The 21,233-nt window shown below is 30.2% G+C and overlaps 4 protein-coding genes across 6 annotated transcripts; 2 read left to right on the forward strand and 2 right to left on the reverse strand.

Annotated features, from left to right (window-relative positions):
* The first annotated feature begins 2,494 nt into the window (after positions 1–2,494).
* LOC108452712 (gibberellin 2-beta-dioxygenase 8-like) lies at positions 2,495–6,016 on the forward strand. Its single transcript, XM_017750510.2, has 2 exons — positions 2,495–3,128; positions 5,240–6,016. Exons 1-2 carry the CDS (start codon positions 2,683–2,685, stop codon positions 5,793–5,795), a joined length of 1,002 nt encoding a protein of 333 aa, XP_017605999.2. The 5' UTR covers positions 2,495–2,682; the 3' UTR covers positions 5,796–6,016.
* Positions 6,017–7,036: 1,020 nt separating this feature from the next.
* LOC108452531 (uncharacterized) lies at positions 7,037–9,530 on the reverse strand. Of its 2 annotated transcripts, XM_017750329.2 has the most exons (7): positions 9,381–9,530; positions 9,061–9,180; positions 8,790–8,966; positions 8,548–8,623; positions 7,782–7,983; positions 7,392–7,703; positions 7,037–7,252 (listed from the first exon to the last, which is right to left on the reverse strand). In XM_017750329.2, the coding sequence occupies exons 2-7, from the start codon at positions 9,085–9,087 to the stop codon at positions 7,171–7,173; spliced, it is 876 nt and encodes a 291-aa protein (XP_017605818.1). In that variant the 5' UTR covers positions 9,088–9,180; positions 9,381–9,530; the 3' UTR covers positions 7,037–7,170. The 2 variants fall into 2 exon arrangements, with proteins under 2 accessions (XP_017605818.1, XP_017605819.1); XM_017750330.2 differs by lacking the exon at positions 7,392–7,703.
* A 5,142-nt stretch (positions 9,531–14,672) lies between these two features.
* Positions 14,673–15,595, forward strand: LOC108452653 (NDR1/HIN1-like protein 12). The gene has a single exon (XM_017750454.2). It carries the CDS (start codon positions 14,676–14,678, stop codon positions 15,471–15,473), a length of 798 nt encoding a protein of 265 aa, XP_017605943.2. The 5' UTR covers positions 14,673–14,675; the 3' UTR covers positions 15,474–15,595.
* Positions 15,578–21,122, reverse strand: LOC108452187 (disease resistance protein RGA2-like). Of its 2 annotated transcripts, none has more exons than XM_053020647.1 (2): positions 17,895–21,122; positions 15,578–16,591 (listed from the first exon to the last, which is right to left on the reverse strand). In XM_053020647.1, exons 1-2 carry the CDS (start codon positions 20,941–20,943, stop codon positions 16,497–16,499), a joined length of 3,144 nt encoding a protein of 1,047 aa, XP_052876607.1. In that variant the 5' UTR covers positions 20,944–21,122; the 3' UTR covers positions 15,578–16,496. The 2 variants fall into 2 exon arrangements, with proteins under 2 accessions (XP_052876607.1, XP_017605445.2); XM_017749956.2 differs by having other exon boundaries at positions 15,578–16,636.
* Positions 21,123–21,233: the final 111 nt, after the last annotated feature.

Here is a 21,233-nt window from a genome sequence, read left to right on the forward strand (position 1 = left end):
AAGTTCAATGAATGATTGGTGCTTTATCCCTGTATAAGAATCCAATAGGAAGATTTGTGCCACTTTCCCGTTGCAAATCCACGTGATGTGAGTGTGCCCAAAATGGAACATTGAGATGACCCAAATGGCCATTCATCAATCTATGCTAAAAAACAAAGCTTGTTGCTCATAAAGAAATTTACCAACTTCCAAATATAGTGAAAGATATAATGATAATTTAGTCCCTATGTTTATTTATTTTATTATTTTGGCCTTCAACTTTTAAATTTTAGTTAAATTGTCTTGTTTTAGAAAAAAAATTATTAACTTATTAAAATTTTAATGGATCTAATGTGATAATACGTACGACAGTCTACATGTACTTTATTATTGATATGAATAACTTAGTCTAATGTGATAGTACGTGGGAGTCGAAATGACATTTAGCATTAATAACAATAAATTTTTGAAAGGGACTAATAAATAATAATTTTAATAAACTGTCTTTTATGATCTTTATATGTAATATATAGTTGGGAATGACAGCCGACATGGAAATAAGGTCCTACTCAATGAATGCATTTTGCATGGGTCTCTTCTCTTGTAGCTGTCAAATTCACTGCCATTTATTATTATTTTACATCCCCTCCATTTGCATTTTAATTTAAAGTTCAAATTTATCTAAATTTTGATAAAAAAATTGTTTTTGGAGATAGTTTAATTCTAAGTTTTATTAGCAATCACGAAGCCAAAACAATTATTTAGGGTCGAAAGAAATTTTATTTTTTATAGTTTATTTTATAATTTTTAAAAATTAAATCAAATTTTATAATTCTAGAGGGTTAAAGTATAATTTTATATTTATTAATTTATTTTTTTAAAAATTAAAGAGCCTAAATAGCAATTTTATATTTTAGGGAGCCCTAAATTAGCCTCTCTTGATTGATTTAATTTAGAAAAGAATAAAAGTTATTGGACTCTTGATTTTTGTTAATTTTTTTCTAATTTGTTGTTTATAAATTGTTTTGTAAATAAATTGTTGAAGTGTTAATTTTTTAATTATTTAATTATAAATTTTAATAATATTATCCAATCAGATTAATGTTTTAAAATTTTCTAAATATGAGAATCGAATTTAATAAAATAAAATGAAAACACTAACTTCTTAATTTTACTTTTAATAAAACTTATTAATTTTCAGTAAATTAAATGAATGAAATTTAATTTCATCATTTTAATACATATCCACGATATGGGTGAAAAATAAAATTATGTAACAAATATATTTATAAATAATAATTAAGGCTTTGGTTGAATAGTAAAATATAAATGCGGAAAATTAAAGAATTATGCGTTCAAATTATATTTTGTATATATTTTTATTTTTATATAACAAATTATATTTTGTATATATTTTTATTTTTATATAACAGATATTAAATGATAAAATACCTTAAAATATAAATTACTTTTAAAAAATAAAAATATTTTTATTTTTTAATTAAATAAATATTCAATTAACCCGTGATGTTAACTCGTTAGAAGTTTTATAATAGATATGTGGGAAAGTAGCATAATTACCAATATTAATTTGGTGTAATATACATATAGCGAATATATATTACAAAGCTATAATATTAGTATAAAAACATTTTGCATGATTGGTTGAATCCGTGCATCGCATTTAGTATAAAATTAGTAAATGTTTATATCTTTATACAAAATATATATATATTCAACCTATATATTTGGTTGGAAGGTATCTTACAAGATTAATATTATTCATTAATGGGAGAGATCCACTTATATTGTCTGCAGATTAACATAGTTTTATATTTTTGTAATTGTTTTTACAATTGATATGTTAACAAATCAACAGTTGAATTCATCAATATATTTGTATTTGTCATAAGTGTAATTTTTAAATCGATCGATATTTTATCATATTGATTTAGAATATTATTATATTAACATATATATTAGGTGAAAGTTTTTTTTTTTCACAAAACAAATAATTTTATATGGATATACTCTTTAACTTTAAAAGAGATTTTACCTTTTGCTTTTCGGTGAATTATAAGAGATGGGCAAAACCCTAATAACAACGTGACTAACGCGACTCAAATCTATGGGTGGGTTTGGGATAGCGGTGCAGTGCGTTTAGCTTACTTTTTGTCTCACGCTACAGTATCACTACAGTATCTAATCTCACCGACACCGCTGTTTTAATACTAACAGCAGATAAACGCACTGCCCATCTAAACTCAACCCTAAGTCATATCTAAAATGATGAACACCCTCACTATCATACCAACATAATAGATAATCCTATTACCTTTTCACAATCCTTATCTATGTTTCATAATTTGATATAGGAAAATGGGAAAGTAAAATCTTTAGAATTCAAAACCTATGATTGGATATATATGATTGGATTAGAAAATTAACAAATTAGTGCATAGAGAGAAAATAGTAATAATAAATAATATTAAAAGATGTGTAAGAAGAAGAATGTAGAAAGATGATAAACATAATAAATGCATAAACAAATACCAATATAAATCTATTGACTCCACCAAAAGTGCTATAAAAAAACACATGCAAATTCATCTTTGTCTCCAATGTCTTTTAAAAAGAATTTGGGGCAATAATAATAATATCATAATGTTCTATCTTTATTGAAATCATCATCAGTCCTTAGGCATGGATTCGGACCCACCATTCCATGAAACCTACAAGACCCTTTTTGCCGCCACTAAGCCTTTAAACAACGACTGGCTCGCGGCGGTGGCGGCGGTGGAGGAACTTGAGCTTCCTTCGATTGATCTGACCCGATTAAGCCTCGAGTGGCCGGAGAAGGAGAGGTGTAAGAATGATATAGCTAGGGCTGCTAATGAGTGGGGTTTTTTTCAAGTGGTGAACCATGGGATTTCGAGGGATGTATTGGAGAAGATGAGAGAAGAGCAAGTCAAAGTGTTTAAGCAACCGTTTCAACATAAGTGTAGGGAAGACAAGTTCATGAATGTGTCGGCCGGTAGTTACAGGTGGGGAACGCCGACGGCTACTTGTTTAAGGCAACTGTCATGGTCTGAAGCTTTTCATATCCCCATGACCGATATCTCTAGCCTTGGTGATACTTCTACTTTTAGGTATTTATGAATGAAACCCTTCTCTTTTTTTTCTTTTTTCTTTTTCCTCTACAATCTTGAAACTTTGCATGCATTTATATTGAACTTTGCATATGGTTCCTTTTTTTTTTTTTCCAATTTAACATGAAAAAAAAAAAATTTGTGATTTAAAAAGGGAAAATACTTAAATTAAAATCGAACATTTTAGAAGTTACTTAGATAAGCGTCAAACCTTTTAAAATGGTTATATAAGGGTCTAACTTAAAAAGAAAATAAAATAAAATAAAAACATAATTTGAAACGTAATATACGAATTTGAGAAGTCCTTATTTGAGCACATTTGAAAATATTTAATCCTTATTTGATCATTTTAAAAGATTTGATCTTCACTTGAATATTTTTGTAAAGGTTAAATCCTTATATAAGTATGTTGAAAGGTTTGGCCATCATTTGAATAACCCTAAAAGGTTAGGCTTCACTTTGAGCATTTAACCATTAAAAAATTCACTCAACCTTTGACTAATGAATATTTTTATCCAAATATAAATGATTTGGATTAAGTCATAACATTTATAATAGTAGTAGGGTCAAATTAACTCAATTTAAAGAATATGAACTAAGTCTAGGGACAAAATCATTTATAATATGGCTAGTTGACATGGCATTACATTGTAATAATATATTATTGTCATATCAAATTTAATAGCAGCCATTTAATCACAACTAAAAGTTTTAAATTTTAAAAGTACAAGGATTTTCATGACCAAAGGTTAAAGTATGCTATAAGTCCATATACTCTTCAAATATTTAGAATTTAGTCTTTCAACTTTTATTTTTAAGAATTTAGTTCATTTATTTTTCAGATTTCAAAATTTAGGTTCAACTAGTAAGAATTTAGTTCATTTATTTTCAGATTTCAAAATTTAGGTTCAACTAGTAACATAGTTAAGTGTTTTTTTTGTTAATTTCAAGTTAATTATGTCATTATTTTTACTTAAATGGCTACCAAGTGAGTATTTTTTAATTTAATAAAATTTAACAAAAATTAACAGATTAACAACTGGACTTAAATTTTAGAATCTTAAAAGTAGAGGACTAAATTCTTGAAAATAAAAGCATAAGGACTAAATTATAATTTTTTTACAAAGAACATGGTATATTTTAATTATGACCAATGATTAAATTCAGAACTTATGCATCGTATAAGGGCTAATGACAGAATTTAACCTAAAACTTATTACCATAAAACCATTCAACGTATCATGAGGATTTCCTTACCTTGCAATTGCATGCATATGTTCTTTTCCTCTCTTCCATGTATCCTCCAGCAGCATCGGCACCTTTCTCACGTACCAAGTCTATTGCTAGTTAAAAATTTCTTGATTAAGATATTGTAATATTTTTGAAAAATGAATATTTAGTTTTTATATTTTTATTTTTAAAATTTAGTTTATTTATTTATTATGTTTTAAAATTTAGTCTAATTATCCATTTATAATATTATTTGTGTGTTAAATTAAGGTTAATTACATCGTTATTATTTAATTTCATAGCTATTAAGTGAGAGTTTTTTTTATTTCAAAATATAACAAGAATAAATTTAACAAAAAAATTGATAATGTTAATAGTTATATCTGAATTTTGAAATCTAAAATCTAAAAATAGAAGGGCTAAGTTCTTATAAATAAAAGTACAAACACAAAATTAAAAATATTTTATGGCATTTTTAACCAAAGCGTAATGATTTTAAAAATATATTTTGGAGCCAAACAAAAGTTAATGTTTTTCAATGATATTTGAACCAGATTGGACTAACTTATTGGATTAATTGGATCAAGAATCAATTAAAATATCTATATCGAAAATGATTTTAAAGGAATTGATACCAGTTCAATGATTTTTTTAAATTTTTATGATTTTTTTATACAACTAGTAGACTGATGAACGGGTGAACTAATCAGTTCCACCATCTCTCTGGCATTTTTTTTACCTTTGCATGAGGCTCCTGTCAATACAGTATCACCGTTTTGTTTTGGACCCGACTCTTCACAAATAAAAGCAATAATCATAAGTCTCAAACTATTATTATTTTACTCATTTAGTTAGTTCTTTTTTTCAATGTGTTAAACCAGTTCATCATCCCTACACCAGTTCGCTACAAAAGTTGCCAGTCTTGCTCAAAAACTAGCCGAAATTTTAGCAGAGAAATCAGGTAAAAAATCCACGTTCTTCCAAGAAAATACATTACCGAGCACTTGTTATCTCCGGTTGAACAGATACCCACCATGTCCGATCCCTTTGTTCGGTCTAATGCCACACACAGACAGTGATTTCCTCACTGTACTGTACCAAGACCAAGTTGGAGGGTTACAATTAGTGAAAGATGGGAAATGGGTTGCAGTTAAACCAAACCCTGAAGCTTTGTTTATAAACATTGGAGATTTATTTCAAGCATGGAGCAATGATTGTTATAAAAGTATACAACATTGTGCGGTTACTAATCCGACGAAAGAAAGGTGCTCGGTTGCTTATTTCCTTTGTCCATCGTATGACACCGTGATTGAGAGTTGTAGTAGCAATAAGCCTTCGGTTTATAGAAGCTTTAGCTTTAAGGAATATAGACAACAAGTACACGAAGATGTTCAAAATTATGGTTATAAAATAGGGCTTCCAAGGTTTCTTGTATAAAAATAAATATTTGCCGAGTAAACATCGATCAGATAAAGCTTACTCGATCGATATTATATTTTCCTCGAACTCGAGACTTTTGTTAAAGACACATCAAGTTCTACACCACTTGATCCAATGGACGATGACCTTCTAGATATAGTTATAAGTTAGGTTATTATTTGTAAGTTAAATTATGCTATAAGTTTTTATATTTTTTTCAAATTCAACTGTCAGAAGAATATGAGATTCCACTAAAGATTTGTCCTAGTCTGCTCATGTTTATGTTATGCTATTAGGCTAACATTAATTAAGTGCTCAAGTGTATAAGTACAGTTGAAAGCAAAATCAGCCCTTTTAAATGGTTTTCCATTGCCCAAGAAATTTGCAATATAATCTTTTCAGCCCAATTTAACTTTTGGGCTACTAAATTCTGTTAGTAAGTTTCCACTATTGTTTTAGGTGCAAAGTAGTAATTTGTCATGGTGTTGGAGCCGAATGGAGTCGGTCGAATAAATCGGTTTGATTGAGAATTAATTAGCATATTGGTTTACATGTTTAAATTGAACATTGAGTGAACTGCTTGAAATCAATAAAATATCAGAAATAGAGACCAAAAAAACAACAACCAACTATTGAATTGATTTAATTTTAATTAATTTTCAATTATTGTTAGATTCACGATTAAACTGAGAATTAATAATTTTTTCGATTTGGCGATTGAATTTTTGAAACATCATTAATTTGAAAAACAATCTTGTAAGTACACCCTTTAATCCTCAAGACAATTTTTGGATAAGAAAATGTAAGAAGCTTCAAAACCTATTAAATTGAAAAGTAGGGTTAATTTTGTGTCTTAGTTAATTTGAATTAAATTAAATTTTTTGAATCGTTTTAAATTTGAGTCGTTTCATATTCAGATGATTTAGGGTTCAAATTTGCTTTAAGTTGTGATGAATTAAGTTTGAGGTTTATTTTAAATTAAAGTTTGAGGCAAAGTTATTTTGACTTTTAATCATTTTATTTTGGATACTTGTATAAATTATTTTCCATTTAGATTGTTTTGGGTCTATTTGGATTCAAGTAATACAATCGAGTTTAAGTTGGAATAGATCCGAGTTGAAATTTCTAAATTTGAATGCTCATAGTGCAAATATACAATTTTTTTTTCTAAAACTTTGGAAATTTTCCTTCACTAACCGGTGTTATATAATTCTCATCAACAGCAAACATATTTCTTAATAAAGAAAGGAAGAAAACACTCACAATCAACCACTTGCACCCATTTATATTTGTCGGGCATGAATTAAACTCCCATGTGTGTGCTACATATAGCAACATACATTTTAATCAGCTTATATAGGTTGGCGAGAGGGTATGGTTCCTAACTACGCACTTAATCTAAAGCATTCTCATCTGCATTTGTTCGGCTAATTGTCAATGTGAAGTATATCAGCAAAATTGTACCCATGCTCGACCTGCCATTAAAATAAAAAGAAGAAGAAAATTTTCATTTTCAATATAACATATTGTTGATGCAGAATCTAGGGTTGACTGTTAAAGGCGGTTCATGTGTGCCGAAAACTACTAAGAAAGTTAACCATATCATATACATACCCCAAAGAAGGGATGGAAGTTCGTTTTATAGGCCAAAAGAGAACCAGGGGTCTGCACACATATGGATGATTTGACTGGATAGTACGAGTTAGAAATCCCCTAGATGAGCAGACATTTGTATTGATCAGCTCTTGACGGTAAAGTCCTTTTATGGATGATTTGATTGGATTGTACGAGTTAGACAAAGGAAACTGGCGGTGGAAAGCGAGTGTTTTCAGTGTAATGGACGTGACTTGCAGACAAGCAGACATTTGTATTGATGAGGTCTTAAGTGAGTGATCAAAGGAGGCCTGGGGATCTTGCACACAAGCCCTAACGAAACATACTTTCATGGATGATCTGACTGGAATTGACTTAAAGATCATAATAGTTTAGGTTAAAAAAACTTACAAGGTGGCAAAGAACATGAGAATCCTCTTGGGATCTAATAGAGGAGATCGCTTGATACTATTTCTCCTGAAATTGGATCTACTTTCAGTTGCTGCTGTGATACTATTACCAGATGTCATACTAATGAGCTGATGATGGACTTGTGGATTGCTTAAATGATCGGTGAACTCTTCCGCCACCACCATTAGCTTTTCCGGCGACCCTATCATGTTTTAGTTCAACATTTAATAATCCCATCCCCAATCTCAGAAATAAAATATATATGCAAATTAACAGTTAATTTTTAACATAAATTTCACGACAATACGTGCATACAAAGAACACGCGTCCAAGAGAATCTATACTTCAAACCAAACAATAAAAAAACAGACATGTGATAGATATACGTGTGATTCATATACGTGTTTATAATTCGATCCCATATAGAGATATTTGAGTTGATATTTCATGGAAGAATTCAATTAATATTATCTAATATTTTGAAAAATTCAATTAAAATATTTTTAAACTCGAGAGTGTATTGAACTACTAAAATCTACATTACGTGAAACAACAAACATGTCACTATTGTCTACTCAGCATATGCAAATTAAGAAGCAACGGACCAATATTCAATACAGATAGAGAAAATTAAAATATTCAATACAGATAGAGAAAATTAAACCACTATAAGCTTGGGAAAAACTGGTAAATTCCGTCCATTATTTTCCGGGAAAATTTTCTCAAGAACAGACAAAGTAACAATGGGACGATTTAAATTTTGTACCTCCTGATGAAGAAGAAGAGTTGGAAACAAAAGAATCTCTATCACCTCTCTGAGACCCTTTGCGAGAAAGGCTTCTCTGCAATTAATAAAAAGAAAAAAAAAAAACACAAAATGTAATTCTTGAGAATGACATTTTAATTATATATTATTATATTGAGATGGCTAAATGAAAAATAAAACTGGGAAGCGAAATAGCATATTTGAGATTTTCCAAGAAAATAAATTAAAGAGGGAAAACTTACTGTGATTCTTGAATTTGGGATGGTTTCTTTAATATTGGATCCTCCATGAGAGAAACTTTCAATATCAATAACAAAACTATCGGGTTTATTATCTCCATTGATATGATCCGAACCCGAATTCTTTTGTGTGGATATCCTTTCTTCCGACCCACCACCATCGTAGGAAGATACGGAATCCTAAATCAAAATCAGAAATTAATGGAATTGAATTTTCCGTTGGGAAAAATATTTGCAGAAAACTGAAAATCCCGGAGAGAGATATTGTGCTTACCAACTTTGGATTTTCCGTCATGGCCATAATTTTCTCGGGAAAATGAAGGGAAATTAATAATAAAATATAATAATAGAAGAGATTCTATTGCGTTTTCCAATGGGGAGACGTAATTAACACCTGATTGAAATATAAAATAAGAATTAAAAAAAAAAAAACTTTGAACACACACACACATATATATATATATGCATGTATATGTATATGTATATGAATATATGAATATATGAATCAACCAAACCTGTTTAACGAAGACAAAAAAAAAAAAAAAAAACAACTCTTGTTCTTTGTTGAAAAAAAAGACAGGTAGTTTAACTGACATATATGGTGTCAAATGAACTGAGTTTGCTGAAGCTACCAAAGAGAGAGATTTTGTTTCAGTTTTTTGTTAAAGAAAACGAATTGGGAATTTTGGTTTAGAAGAAGAAGAAGACGATGATGACGATGATGGTGATGGTGATGTAATTGAAGCATGCAAATAAAAGAATAAAAGAAAATTTGGAATATATATAAAATGGGATGAGTTGGTGGTATGGCACTGATTGGATTGCATTGGAATGGAATGGAACATTTATGTACTTCATAATAATAAAAAAATTGTGAATATTTTTATAATTTATTTATAGTAAGTAAAATATACAGAGTGGGCAGCTGATCATGTGGAGTTTGGTATATAATAATTGCTTATATACCCTTTAGATTATTACTTCTATTAAAAGATAAAAAATGTTTTACTTGTTGAAGCAATGTCATATCTTTTATACAAAGAAATTGTTTAAGATGGGTTTTGAGATATATTGTGATTAAATCTTGACTCGATTGATATATGTATTGTTGTTGATGTAAGAATATGTGAGTTTAAACGTGTTGAAGCGCATCATCCTTTTATTTATTAATTGAGGAGGGACTATAAATAAATTTAAATATTATGTTAAAAAAACAAAAATAATTAGAAACTATAACGAAATTCTTCAAAATATATAAATTATGTTATATAAAGTGAAGAAGTAAGAGTTGATATTGGACTTTATTTAGTATTAATTAATATTATAATAGGTCAAGTTTCCTTAAAAATGGTGAATGTGACGTCCTTTTGTTGTCACATGGTTATTTGAAAAAATTATACCATATTATCCTTAAATCTTGTTTATTATTATTTGAAAACTTGATTGAGTTGATATCGTATTGTTACTAGTACAAGATGACATGAGTTTGAGTATGCTAAAATATATTATCCTTTTGTTTAAAGGTTGAGAAGCGGCTATAGTTAGTTCTAAGCATTGTATCGAAAAAACAAATATTAGGAATGGTGATGTTATATGAAAGGAAGTAAATAAAAAAATCAATTTGAAGATTATACCTTTTATATTTATATTTATCTTTTATTTTCTTATATTTTACTAAAATAATTTATTTGTAAATTAACTAAAAATTAATACCAACAAATAAGAAGTATAAAAAAAACCAATTAATAAGAATGTGACACATGATATATTTTTATTGGACACTACATTAACTAAAATGAGACAATATATATAATGAATTGAGGTATAATTTACGAGCCAATTTAGTCGTAAAAAATTATTAAATATATAATTAAAAAAATATATGCCAACTGAATTAATACTCGGTGAGTTATATATAATGATTAGGTGGTGGGTATGAATCAATTTTATGTACAAAATAAAAGGGACAAATTTATATTTGAAGGGCCTACCAAAACTTAATGTGCCAATCATCGGTTCATTAATTATCTCTTTCAATTGCAAATTTTATGTTTTTTCCTATTTGGATTACAATTTTGATAATGTCTGCTTGCTGGTATTACTTCAGGTTTCGACCACCGAATAAATTTATATATATATATATATATATATGGAGATAATATAATATAATATAATATAATATAAATCAATTAAATACTTGTGTAATTGCAAATTATGGGTGTTGTTGTTTAAGTCTATTGATATTAGATTTATACTCTTGCTACACCCGGATTCAAGTAATTAATTAAAAATCATAATTTTAATAATGATAAATTATGTGAAATATAAATTAAACTGAGATCGAAATTATACAATATGATTGAATTAAAATATGATACCACATTCAGTCTATTAAAAAAGAAGAAGAAATAGTTGACAATAATTTAGTGATATTCAAGATTAGGGATCAAATTAAAATATATTGTCAAATTCTAGAATTAACGTAGATAAAAAAATTTAAGGACCAAGTTAAGAAAAACTAAAAAAAAGATTAAATAACTATAACTACATATAAAATGAGTATAATGACACTTATAATATTCTCAATCCGTAAAATATATAATTTATTAATACATAAAAACAATAAATCTTTAAACAAATAATTAAATAACACAAAACAAAAAGGAATCTTTTGTTTTTCCATTTTTTTTCTTCTTTTTATCCTTCCTTTATCTCCAATTTTTTTCTCACCCACTCATCCTCCCCCGCCCCACACGCGCGCACACACACACACACAAAAACAAAACAAAACAAAAAAAAAACAAAAAAGCGCTACTATCCAAAAATTTATAAAATTTTCCTTAAGCTTTTAGATATTTCTAAAAATAGCATTTTTAAAATCATCATTAAACCCTCAAATATTTAATTAAATATTCTCCGAAACTTTTTGTAATATAATATTGAAAGTAGAGATGAGGATCACATGATTTGAATACGTGTCAAATAAACGTCTCTAATAAAATTTTAACAACCACTCCATTCAAGTCAAGATAAATCCTCCGAAAACTTAATACCATGCACCACCCCTTCCTTGTCTTCAAATATATAGTAGATATTCTCTTTACTTTGCTTATAATTTTGTTAAGTGTTAGGTGATGGAAGTTAGGAGATTAAGGAAGAGAAGAATGATTGCAGCTTCCACTTAGATTTGGTGTAGGCTAAATAATGATGAATATTTACATAGTTTGATAATCATATGGTAATACTTGTCCCTTTAACCCTAATCACCACCAATAATTATCAACCATAATTGATGCAGATAATCAATACCATAATCATACACATATTGGCTACAACTACAACCACAAAACACTATGCCTGCAACTTTGATGAATGCCATCATAGAAAAAAAACACAAAGCACCAACTTAGCTTATTTGTGTGATAATTTTTTAACAGCATTAACCAAGGCTATAATAGCAACTGCTAAGAAGACAAAACAGTTCCATCATGGGCCGGCATGAATATATATATATATATATATAAACTGAATGTAAGACAAAGGTGTTTGAAGGAAATGGACAATGTATGAAACAGATAGGAATTTTGTCCAATGCAATATGTTTTTGTCAGCAGAGTTATAATTGTTTTTGTTTTAAGTGATGGATGTTCCATATGTTATGTATGCGGTTAACATCCATTTCAATGCCTAACACATGTCTGCAAACCTGTTTATTTCGGGTTTAACACATCATATTTTAAATCCTCTTATTCTTATCATTTAGGGTTTCAAGTTATTTCATATTTACGTTAATTTTGAGTTTAATTTATTTTGAGTTTTAATTATTTAAATTTGTAAATTAGGTCTTTCATATCAAACCATTTTAAATGTAAGTTATTTTTAGTTCGTGTCAATTTTAAAATCTAATTAACCGAGTTTATATTGTTGTCTTTTTGGGATTTAAATTTTTGGGTTCGAATCAAAATTCATCAATATTTACTTTAAATTATATATAGGTTAATGGGCCGTTTGCTTAATGGGCCGTTCACCCCTCGAGCATACCCTATTTGGTCACATTGGATCGGCGCAATTGGAAAGAATTCATTTCAATAAAAAAAGATGGAAGCAAAATTGGTCCTATTGGCATGAAATTCTTATATCTTCAATGGCATTATTTTTATTCGGGATAAATTTTATACATGAATTTTGATACAATAGAAAACTTGATATTCAATTTTGATTTAGTATAATTATATATATGAAACTTAAGTTGTTGTTCGTATGTATATGTGAAATTTTGATTCAATCGTAGACATTTCAAGAAATAAATATGTACATTTATTTTCATCTCAGATTAATATAAGCGTTTGTGTACACAATATATCAACGTAAAATGGTACTAATTCCAGAACATTGTTAGTAATTTGTGAAGAATGAATCAATTCAAAATTTGATGTATAAAGTCACATAAAATTAAAGTTTATGTATAATATTGCACATTCAATCAATATTTTTGTATAGTATTGATATTTATCCTTTTCGTTTCTATATTAATATAAGATGTGTTTAATAATCATTTTAATTTTTACTTAAATTAAAATTTTCAACGATAAAATCACTTGATATAAAAAATATTAAAGTTAATTTTATTTTATTAGAAAATTGAAATAAATTATCCTTTTATAAAAATCTAAACCACTAAATCTAATCCAAACATCAATCATTTACTTTTTAACATCAAATTTTGAAATTTAATCATTTTATTTTTATTTTAAAATTTTTATTTTTATTTTTAAATTTTAAGTTTAATTATTAATCTATTAAAATTTTCAGTTAAATTTTCTAGTATAATATTTTAAAAAAATTATTTATTTAATAACCACATAATAAAAACAATTGTATTGAACTTAAATTTAAAAGAAAAAAAATAAAGGTGTTAATAAGTTGTAAAAATAATTTTGAAATAAAAATAAAGTAATTAGATTTAAAATATAAAAATATAAAGACTTGGATTCTATTTTAAATAGTTTAAAAATAATATTCTTTATCCTAAAATATATACAAACTTTTCAGCTCCCACATGCCATAGCCCATAGATTACAAGAAACCTTTACATCTTAACAGCTTTAACATTTCTTAAATTCTTCTTTATCCTTTTCTTTAAAGTTTGATATTCTGAAAATTCATATCCACTGTCATTCAACCTCAAACGCAAGTTAGAAAAACTTTTTAGGAAGTGAAATTAAATTATAATTTTTAATAATTTATATATTTTTAACTTTTAAAAGATTAAATTAAATTTTTATAATACATATCAGTATTTATTTAATTTACATTATTGTTATTGTTAGGGCGTAGTTAGGGGATGGCAAGGGCCCCGACCTCCCCTAAAATGAAAAATTATTCAGTTAAAATTTTAATTTAATAAAGGTAAAATTGTACTTTATCCCCCCAATAAAAATTTGGTTTAAATTATTTTGTCGATTTTTGCTCGCCGCTTTGGATCATCCGGGGCTAATTTCATTAACATAGTAAATGCTTGCATTTACTTAGATGTCTTATGCTTGAGTTGTGACAAAATCAATTTTTAATGTGTCATAATATTCTATTGATGCTAAGGCTAAAACATTTGTTGTGTTGATAGAATTTGTCCTTCACCATCTACAATGAGTGTTTACTATTTTTCTCTCTCTAAATTGTATGATTCCATTCACGGGATAAATTAATAAATTTACCTTTTAATATATATTTATAATTAGCTCCTGAGCATATATTCTGATATCCAACACAAAAACTAAAAAGTTGATGCAATAGAATATAAAGATCATACCATAATTTAAGGTATCCATAACCCATTAATTGAGTAAACAAAATGGCTATTTGATTTGATTCCTTTCTTCCACCATAGCCATGCAAAAGAAAAGAAAAGACTCCAATTTCTTCAACATGCACCCTTCCCTACAAATACTTCCCTTTCATTCACCAAACCTTCCTCGGAAAAACCCTTCTCCGATTCATCGAATAACAATGTCCAGTTCCGACAAGTTGCCGATCCGAGACAACCGGCCGCAACCACAGCCCGTCAAACACCACCACTCTGCTCGCTACTACGCTCAGCGTGTTCGTGAAAGCTTCACCACTAGAGTCACCAAAGTACTATGCTCCATTTTCTTGTCATTCCTTTTAGTTGCTCTAATTGTTTTCTTCATTGTATGGCTTAGTTTACGCCCTCATCGTCCAAGGTTCCATATGATAGATTTCACGGTTCCTGGTTTGGCTCAAAAACCAGGGCTCGACAATGCTGTCATAACGTTCAATGTCACAGCCAGAAACTCCAACCAGCATATTGGAATCTATTACGACTCAATGGAGGGTTTCGTTTATTACAAAGATAAACAAATCGGGTTGACCCCATTGTTGCACCCTTTTTTCCAAGAGCCAAAGACAACTACGGTTGTGTACGGTCAGTTCGGTATTGGTGCAGCTACGCTTGCTGTGAACAGCAGGCGGTGGAAGGAGTTTGTGAATGATAGGCAACATGGGATTGTGTATTTTCGATTAGGTATAATGTCGGTGATTAGATTTAAGGTTTCGACATGGAAGAGTGTGCACCATAAAATGCATGTAAATTGTGATGTTGCCGTTGGTTCAGATGGGTTGATATCGCCGGCTTGGAAGAACAGGAAGTGTTCTGTCTATTTCAGTTGATTCTTTGCATTTTCATTTCTTGTTTATTTCATTTGATTTGTAATATTTTTATGTTTAATGGAATTATGAGTGGCATTTGGAATAAAATTATATTTAAAAAAAAGTTAAACATTAACTTAAAATTTTATTATTTTTTAAAGTAGAAATAAAAATATAATTTTATTTCATATTAACATATAATTTTATGTTCCATTAAGGTATGAAACTGACCTTCATTTGATTTTTCTCCTCCTTTCCATGAATTAGTTAACCTTCCCTCCAAGTTAATTATGGGATCTACATTATTTCTGCTGCCTATACTTGGCCCTAAATCCCTCAAATTATTTCCCAAAATTTGTCTTCCCTCCTTACTTTCACCCCACTCCCTCTCTCCTTCTTCCCGTAGCCACACACTATTCATCGTTCTAGCTCGACATGATTGTGCCTTTAAAGATAAGTCCCATCCCATTTCAACAATTTCCACTCCTAAAGCCATCTTTGCATCGCAAAAAGAGTCACTATAGTCCAGTTGTCCACAATAGAAACAAAATAGTGATAATCTTTCATATTTAAATCTGACATAGGAACACTTTACGTAATACATAATTTGTTTTTTCCTCTTCAAAGGCCGTCATACATCAATCTGGACTCTTATTCCAATAAAATTACTGTTTTGTTTTCCCAGATTTGAACTATCATACTCCATGAAAGTTCCTATAAAATTGCCCATTTGAACTGCTAGATTTTCCGAGAAAAAACCAACAGGAACATCATGTAATTGTACCCAAAAAGGGGAAAAAGTTAAAGGGACTTTCAAAGGATCCTCCCCCATTGCAGCCTATGTAGAACCAATAAGTGATTATTAAAAGTCCATGGTGAACCCTTTATCACTCTCTCCAAATCCATGATATTGAAAAAATTGAAATAAATACTTTTTCTCCCCCAGATTTCAGATTTGAACCCCCTGAACCAGATGTCATAAATTTGTCATTGTGCTCTTCATAGCTGGGAGGTGAATCATGCTTGCTGTCAGAAAACACCCCATCAGTTGACAAACCCCCATTCCTCTTTCTGTATTCGGTTCAACCGGTACTTGTAATACTGCTTCTTCCTCTTCATCAACCGATACCCCGCCAATTCTGCTTCCATAATGATGCGTAAACTAGATTGGCTGAATCAATTTGCTTAAGACAAAAAATAAAATTGAATAAAACCCCTGCTGTCACTCCAAACAATTAAACAAAAGAAAACCCTAAAAAATCCCACAGAGAGCAGACAGAAACGTGCTAGGGTAGCAGACTGTTGTTGAATTAATTGGGCCTCCTTTTTAATTGGTTATAATTTTTACAAATTTATAATTTTAACAAATTTTAAATAATGTTTGCAATTTTAAAAGTTTTAATGTTTTTCACATTTTTTACATTTTAAAAAATTACAATTTTATACTGGTTAAAAATTTTAAATTTTATAAAAAAATAAAAATTTTAATTTAAAAAGAAACATAAAATAATGTGAAATAATTTTTACAATTAACTTACAATTTTTAATATCTTTTAAGAATTTGTACAACTTTTAATATTTTGAAATAATTCTATATAATTTTAAATAAATTTTAAAATTTTCTAAATAATCTTTTGCTAAGCTTTATATATATATATAGTTTTTGCAATTTTCTTCATTTTAAAATATTTTTAATGATTTTTGATCGGTCAACACTGATGAATGTATGATCAATGCTTCATCAACTTGGTCAATGCACCAAGTCAAAGTCAACTTGCCACATCATTAGTCAACTTACCATGTCATCAATGATGTGATGTATTCAGATAGACTGATTTATTTTAACGTCTTAACTGTGAGATACCAAAATACCAAAATATAGAAATAAAAATTTAGATATCAAAGTACGAAAATAAGTATAATTTAAAGATTAAATTAAAGCCAGAAATATCTTCAAATTGATACACTTTGTCTAAATAAATGATTACTAAATGAGTTGCTATTGTATGATATCCATTCCATGAGGTAGAAATAATAATACTTATGGTTTTTACTTTTTAGATCACTGTAGGAATCCTTTGAGAAATGATACTACACTTTTATCTATTTATGATTTGAAAATGCTAATTCATCACTTCAAAATTTGTTTTTTCCCAAAACTCTTTTGATATTTCTTAAAAAAATTATATTTAATATGAAAATAAATTGCGTTAAGATATTCTTAAAAACTTTAATTCTTGTACATAAGCATTTAAAATTTTATTATATATACATCCACGATCTCCTCTTTAATTATTTCCCATTATATATAAGGCATATTGATAATTAAAAAAAAAATTATGCATTACCATTTAATTAAACCCTTTTAAGATATCATTCTAGAAACTAAAAAAAATAAAACAAAAACAATATTTTAAACGAAGATTAAGTTTTAGTTTGTACCTCTGGAACCCCTGTAATGTTCCACAATGCCTCCCTCTTCAATCCGAATGCGTTCAATGTGAGCAATTTTAGGCCAGTCCAGACCAGTATTCCTTTGGCATCTTTTCGATAATTGGGGACAATCAATAATTTCCAAGTGGTTCAAAGAGGTGAGACCAGGCATCCCCTCTGGCATTGATGTCAAGTTAATGCATTCCCTAATCATCAATGTCTGAAGAGAAGTTAGGTTTTGCAGAAACTCCTCTTGTAGAGAATGTAGATCTTTGACCTCATCAATTTCCAGAGATACCAGTTTGGAGAGAGGATGTAGAGTTGATAATGATGGTGCTTCTATTTTGGTCATCTTCAACTTCATTGTCTCTTGAAATGGCTTTGAGCTAGTATTCTTCAACTTCAACGTTTTAACAGATGGAAACAATGGCATAGTGGTTAGATTAGGGCAATGCTTGATAATTAAATGTGAAAGGCAAGGAAAGCACGGCAAGTGTGGATTTGAAGCTTCACCAACATCACCCTTCCACCATCCTTTAAGATTTGGGCAATCATTTATCTCTAGTTCTTCCAAGGATGGAAGAAATGTTGTTGTTGATTTCCCCGAAACCAACTCCTCTTGCATTTCAGTCTCCGAAACAATTTCCAAAGCTTCTAATCTTGAAAGCCTAATAACTTTGAGGGAATACAACTGATGCAATGGTTGCAGATGCTGGCAATTTGCAAAACCGTATAATATTAGTTCACTTAAATTCGTGACGGAAGACAGCCAGCTTGACATCTTGCTTCCTGGATACCCTATCACGCTCAGCTTCTCTAGATTTGGGTGTGGTTGGATGCATTCAAGAACCGTTTCATCCTCACCTCCCCTGCACCCCCACCCCAATACTAAGGATTTCAAATTCAATTTGTCTTTCAAGTAAGTAGATCCATGTTTCGCAATAGCATTTTGTAAACCTAAAATATGCAGCTCTCCTTTAAGTTTGTTCAGCCCATTTAACTCGCTTAACTGACCAACATTCTTACCTGTTGTTCTCCCCACAACAAACCAACGTAATGTTTGCAGGCGAGTTAGTTTCCCTAGTCCACGTGGCATATAATCCAATTTATGACAACCATCAATTACAAGATGCTTGAGGCTGACTAATCTGCTTGTTTTGTTAGGCAATGTTCTAAAGTTACTGCACCCATTGAGATCTAATGTTTCCAAGAGTTGAAGCCTCGACAATGAACTAGGCAATTTTAATAGATATCTATTTCCAGAAAGATAAAGAGCCTTTAGATGCTTCAAGTTTCCAATGGAATGCGGTAACATCTTAATATCTGAGCCAGACAAATTCAGCATGCGCAGATATTTATAATTGGCTATGGAAGCCATATAATTCTGTTGATACAATGGCAAATCCATATTTCCAGCAAAAGACCTCACTTTGGTTGCTTTAAGGAGGGTGTTCCCCATTTCCGCAGAGGAATTGTCAAATGAAACATGGCGACTTCTTTCACTTACATTTTCTTCTTCCAAACTCACGATGCAATACTCTTTCCCAGCAACAGAGCAGGCAAGATCATGCATGAGATCGTGCATTGTGAACCAACTCTTACCTAAATAATCCATTGATTCACAATCAATAAATGATCTCCAAACCAGATCCTTGAAATACTCATAGCCGGTGTCTTCAAGATCTTCGTCTTCACTTAGGGGCTGGACAAACCCTAAGGCCATCCAAAGCTGGATCAACATTGGCACCGAAAACGAAGTATCCTTTGGGACTAAAGAGCAGTAAGCAAAACATTGTTTCAAATGCGATGGAAGATGGTCATAACTCAACTTCAATATTGGCATGATACCTTCTTCTTCATGAGTAAGGTATTTATGTACATTTTTATTCACCTTTACCCATTCTGCTTCTGTACGTTTATATAATACTTTTCCAATTGCCCTTAAGGCAAGAGGAACCCCTTTACACTTGTCTACAATCTCCATTCCGATCGCTTCTATTCGTGAATTATTAGATTCTCGACTCTCTTCTTTGAAGGCCGTTTGCTTCAACAGAGACCAAGATTCACTTCTAGACAGACCTCGAAGATTATGTGGTGAAACAGTGCCTGTGATGTCTGCAACCAATTTATTGCGTGTAGTGACAACAATCCAACTTCCTCTCGCACCACCTGATAGCAGATTCCGTAAATTGCGCCATTTCTCAGGATCGTCATTCCACACATCATCAAGAACCAGCAAGTACTTCTTTCGTTTAATGCTGTCTCGAAGATGATGTTGCAGTGTTTCCAGCTGAAGGTCCCTTTCAGGCTTTGTCTTAGTCGCAGCCTCAATGACTTTCTCTACAATGACCTTTAACTCAAACTTTTCCGAAACACAAACCCACATTTTTAGCTCGAAATGATCTCCAAGCTTTTCATCATTGAACACCATTTTTGCTAACGTGGTCTTTCCTAGTCCTCCGATGCCTATTATGGGAACAATTGAAACATTTTGTTCTGGTTCTGATTTCAGCAGTAGTCGTACAATTTTGTTTTTATCATAATCTCTCCCAATTATTTCTTCAGAAAGCTCAAAGGAATATGTTTGGTCCCTCTCCCTAACTTCAATTGGTGTCTCTACAGGGCAGTCACTTAGCTGAAAATTGGCTTTATCAGCTGCAATTGCATCTAGTCTCTCTCTAATGGCTTTAACTTTAGGAGCCATCTTGAGACCATAAGCAAGTTGGTTTGATGTCGAGAAGAAAAGGCGTACCTTTTTCGGCTTGCCATCGCCTGCCACTATTTTCTGTCGAAGAGCATCACAAGTGAACTCATCCAACAAGTCTTCCACATCGTAAAGCACATCCTTAAGATTTTCCAGCCAGAGACGTACTTGGTGATTATTTCTGTTGCGCTGATCTTCCGCATCACGTAGCACTGCTCTGATAGCCGAACCAGTTTTGGGCAGCTTTTCCATTTCCTCCTTCAAACCCAATGCCGCTTCAAGCTCTTCTGCTGCTAATGATCCCAGACCCTCCAACAGTTTTCCAGCAAGATCGAACAAAATGCCCTCTGCCATTGGAAACACTATTTCAGATGGGTTTTCCGGAAAGAATGAAAGGCTGTGGTGAAAGAAATTTGATGCCAAGGTCAAGGTCAAGGTCAAATCCGATCAAAATTACAGTAAAGTGAATTCGTATTCCTTGTTTCTTGTTATTATTTTTATTGCAAAGTAGATATGGATATCCTTCACAACCAATCATCATTTATTAGAATAATTAAAGGTTACAAATATATCATGAGTCCTTGAACTTTTAGTAAATTTAAAATTGAGTTCATATACTTTTATTTCTAATAGTTTAATTTTTT

This window comes from Gossypium arboreum, chromosome 10 (genome assembly GCF_025698485.1).
Source record: "Gossypium arboreum isolate Shixiya-1 chromosome 10, ASM2569848v2, whole genome shotgun sequence".
In the NCBI taxonomy this organism is placed as follows: Eukaryota; Viridiplantae; Streptophyta; class Magnoliopsida; order Malvales; family Malvaceae; genus Gossypium; species Gossypium arboreum.

Bases quoted from the DNA above. Each gene is read 5' to 3' on its own strand.
- LOC108452712 (XM_017750510.2), top strand. From the start codon at position 2,683: ATGGATTCGGACCCACCATTCCATGAAACCTACAAGACCCTTTTTGCC. The intron at 3,129-5,239 runs GTATTTATGAAT...GTGTTAAACCAG, and splicing joins GGTGATACTTCTACTTTTAG to TTCATCATCCCTACACCAGT.
- LOC108452531 (XM_017750329.2), bottom strand. From the start codon at position 9,087: ATGGCCATGACGGAAAATCCAAAGTTG. The intron at 8,624-8,789 runs GTAAGTTTTCCC...TATTAATTGCAG, and splicing joins TCCCAAATTCAAGAATCACA to AGAAGCCTTTCTCGCAAAGG. The intron at 7,984-8,547 runs GTACAAAATTTA...AAAACATGATAG, and splicing joins CTCTTCTTCTTCATCAGGAG to GGTCGCCGGAAAAGCTAATG.
- LOC108452187 (XM_053020647.1), bottom strand. From the start codon at position 20,943: ATGGCAGAGGGCATTTTGTTCGATCTTGCTGGAAAACTGTTGGAGGGT. The intron at 16,592-17,894 runs GTACAAACTAAA...TTATGGAAGCAG, and splicing joins ACATTACAGGGGTTCCAGAG to AATTGGCGGGGTATCGGTTG.
- LOC108452653 (XM_017750454.2), top strand. From the start codon at position 14,676: ATGCAAAAGAAAAGAAAAGACTCCAATTTCTTCAACATGCACCCTTCC.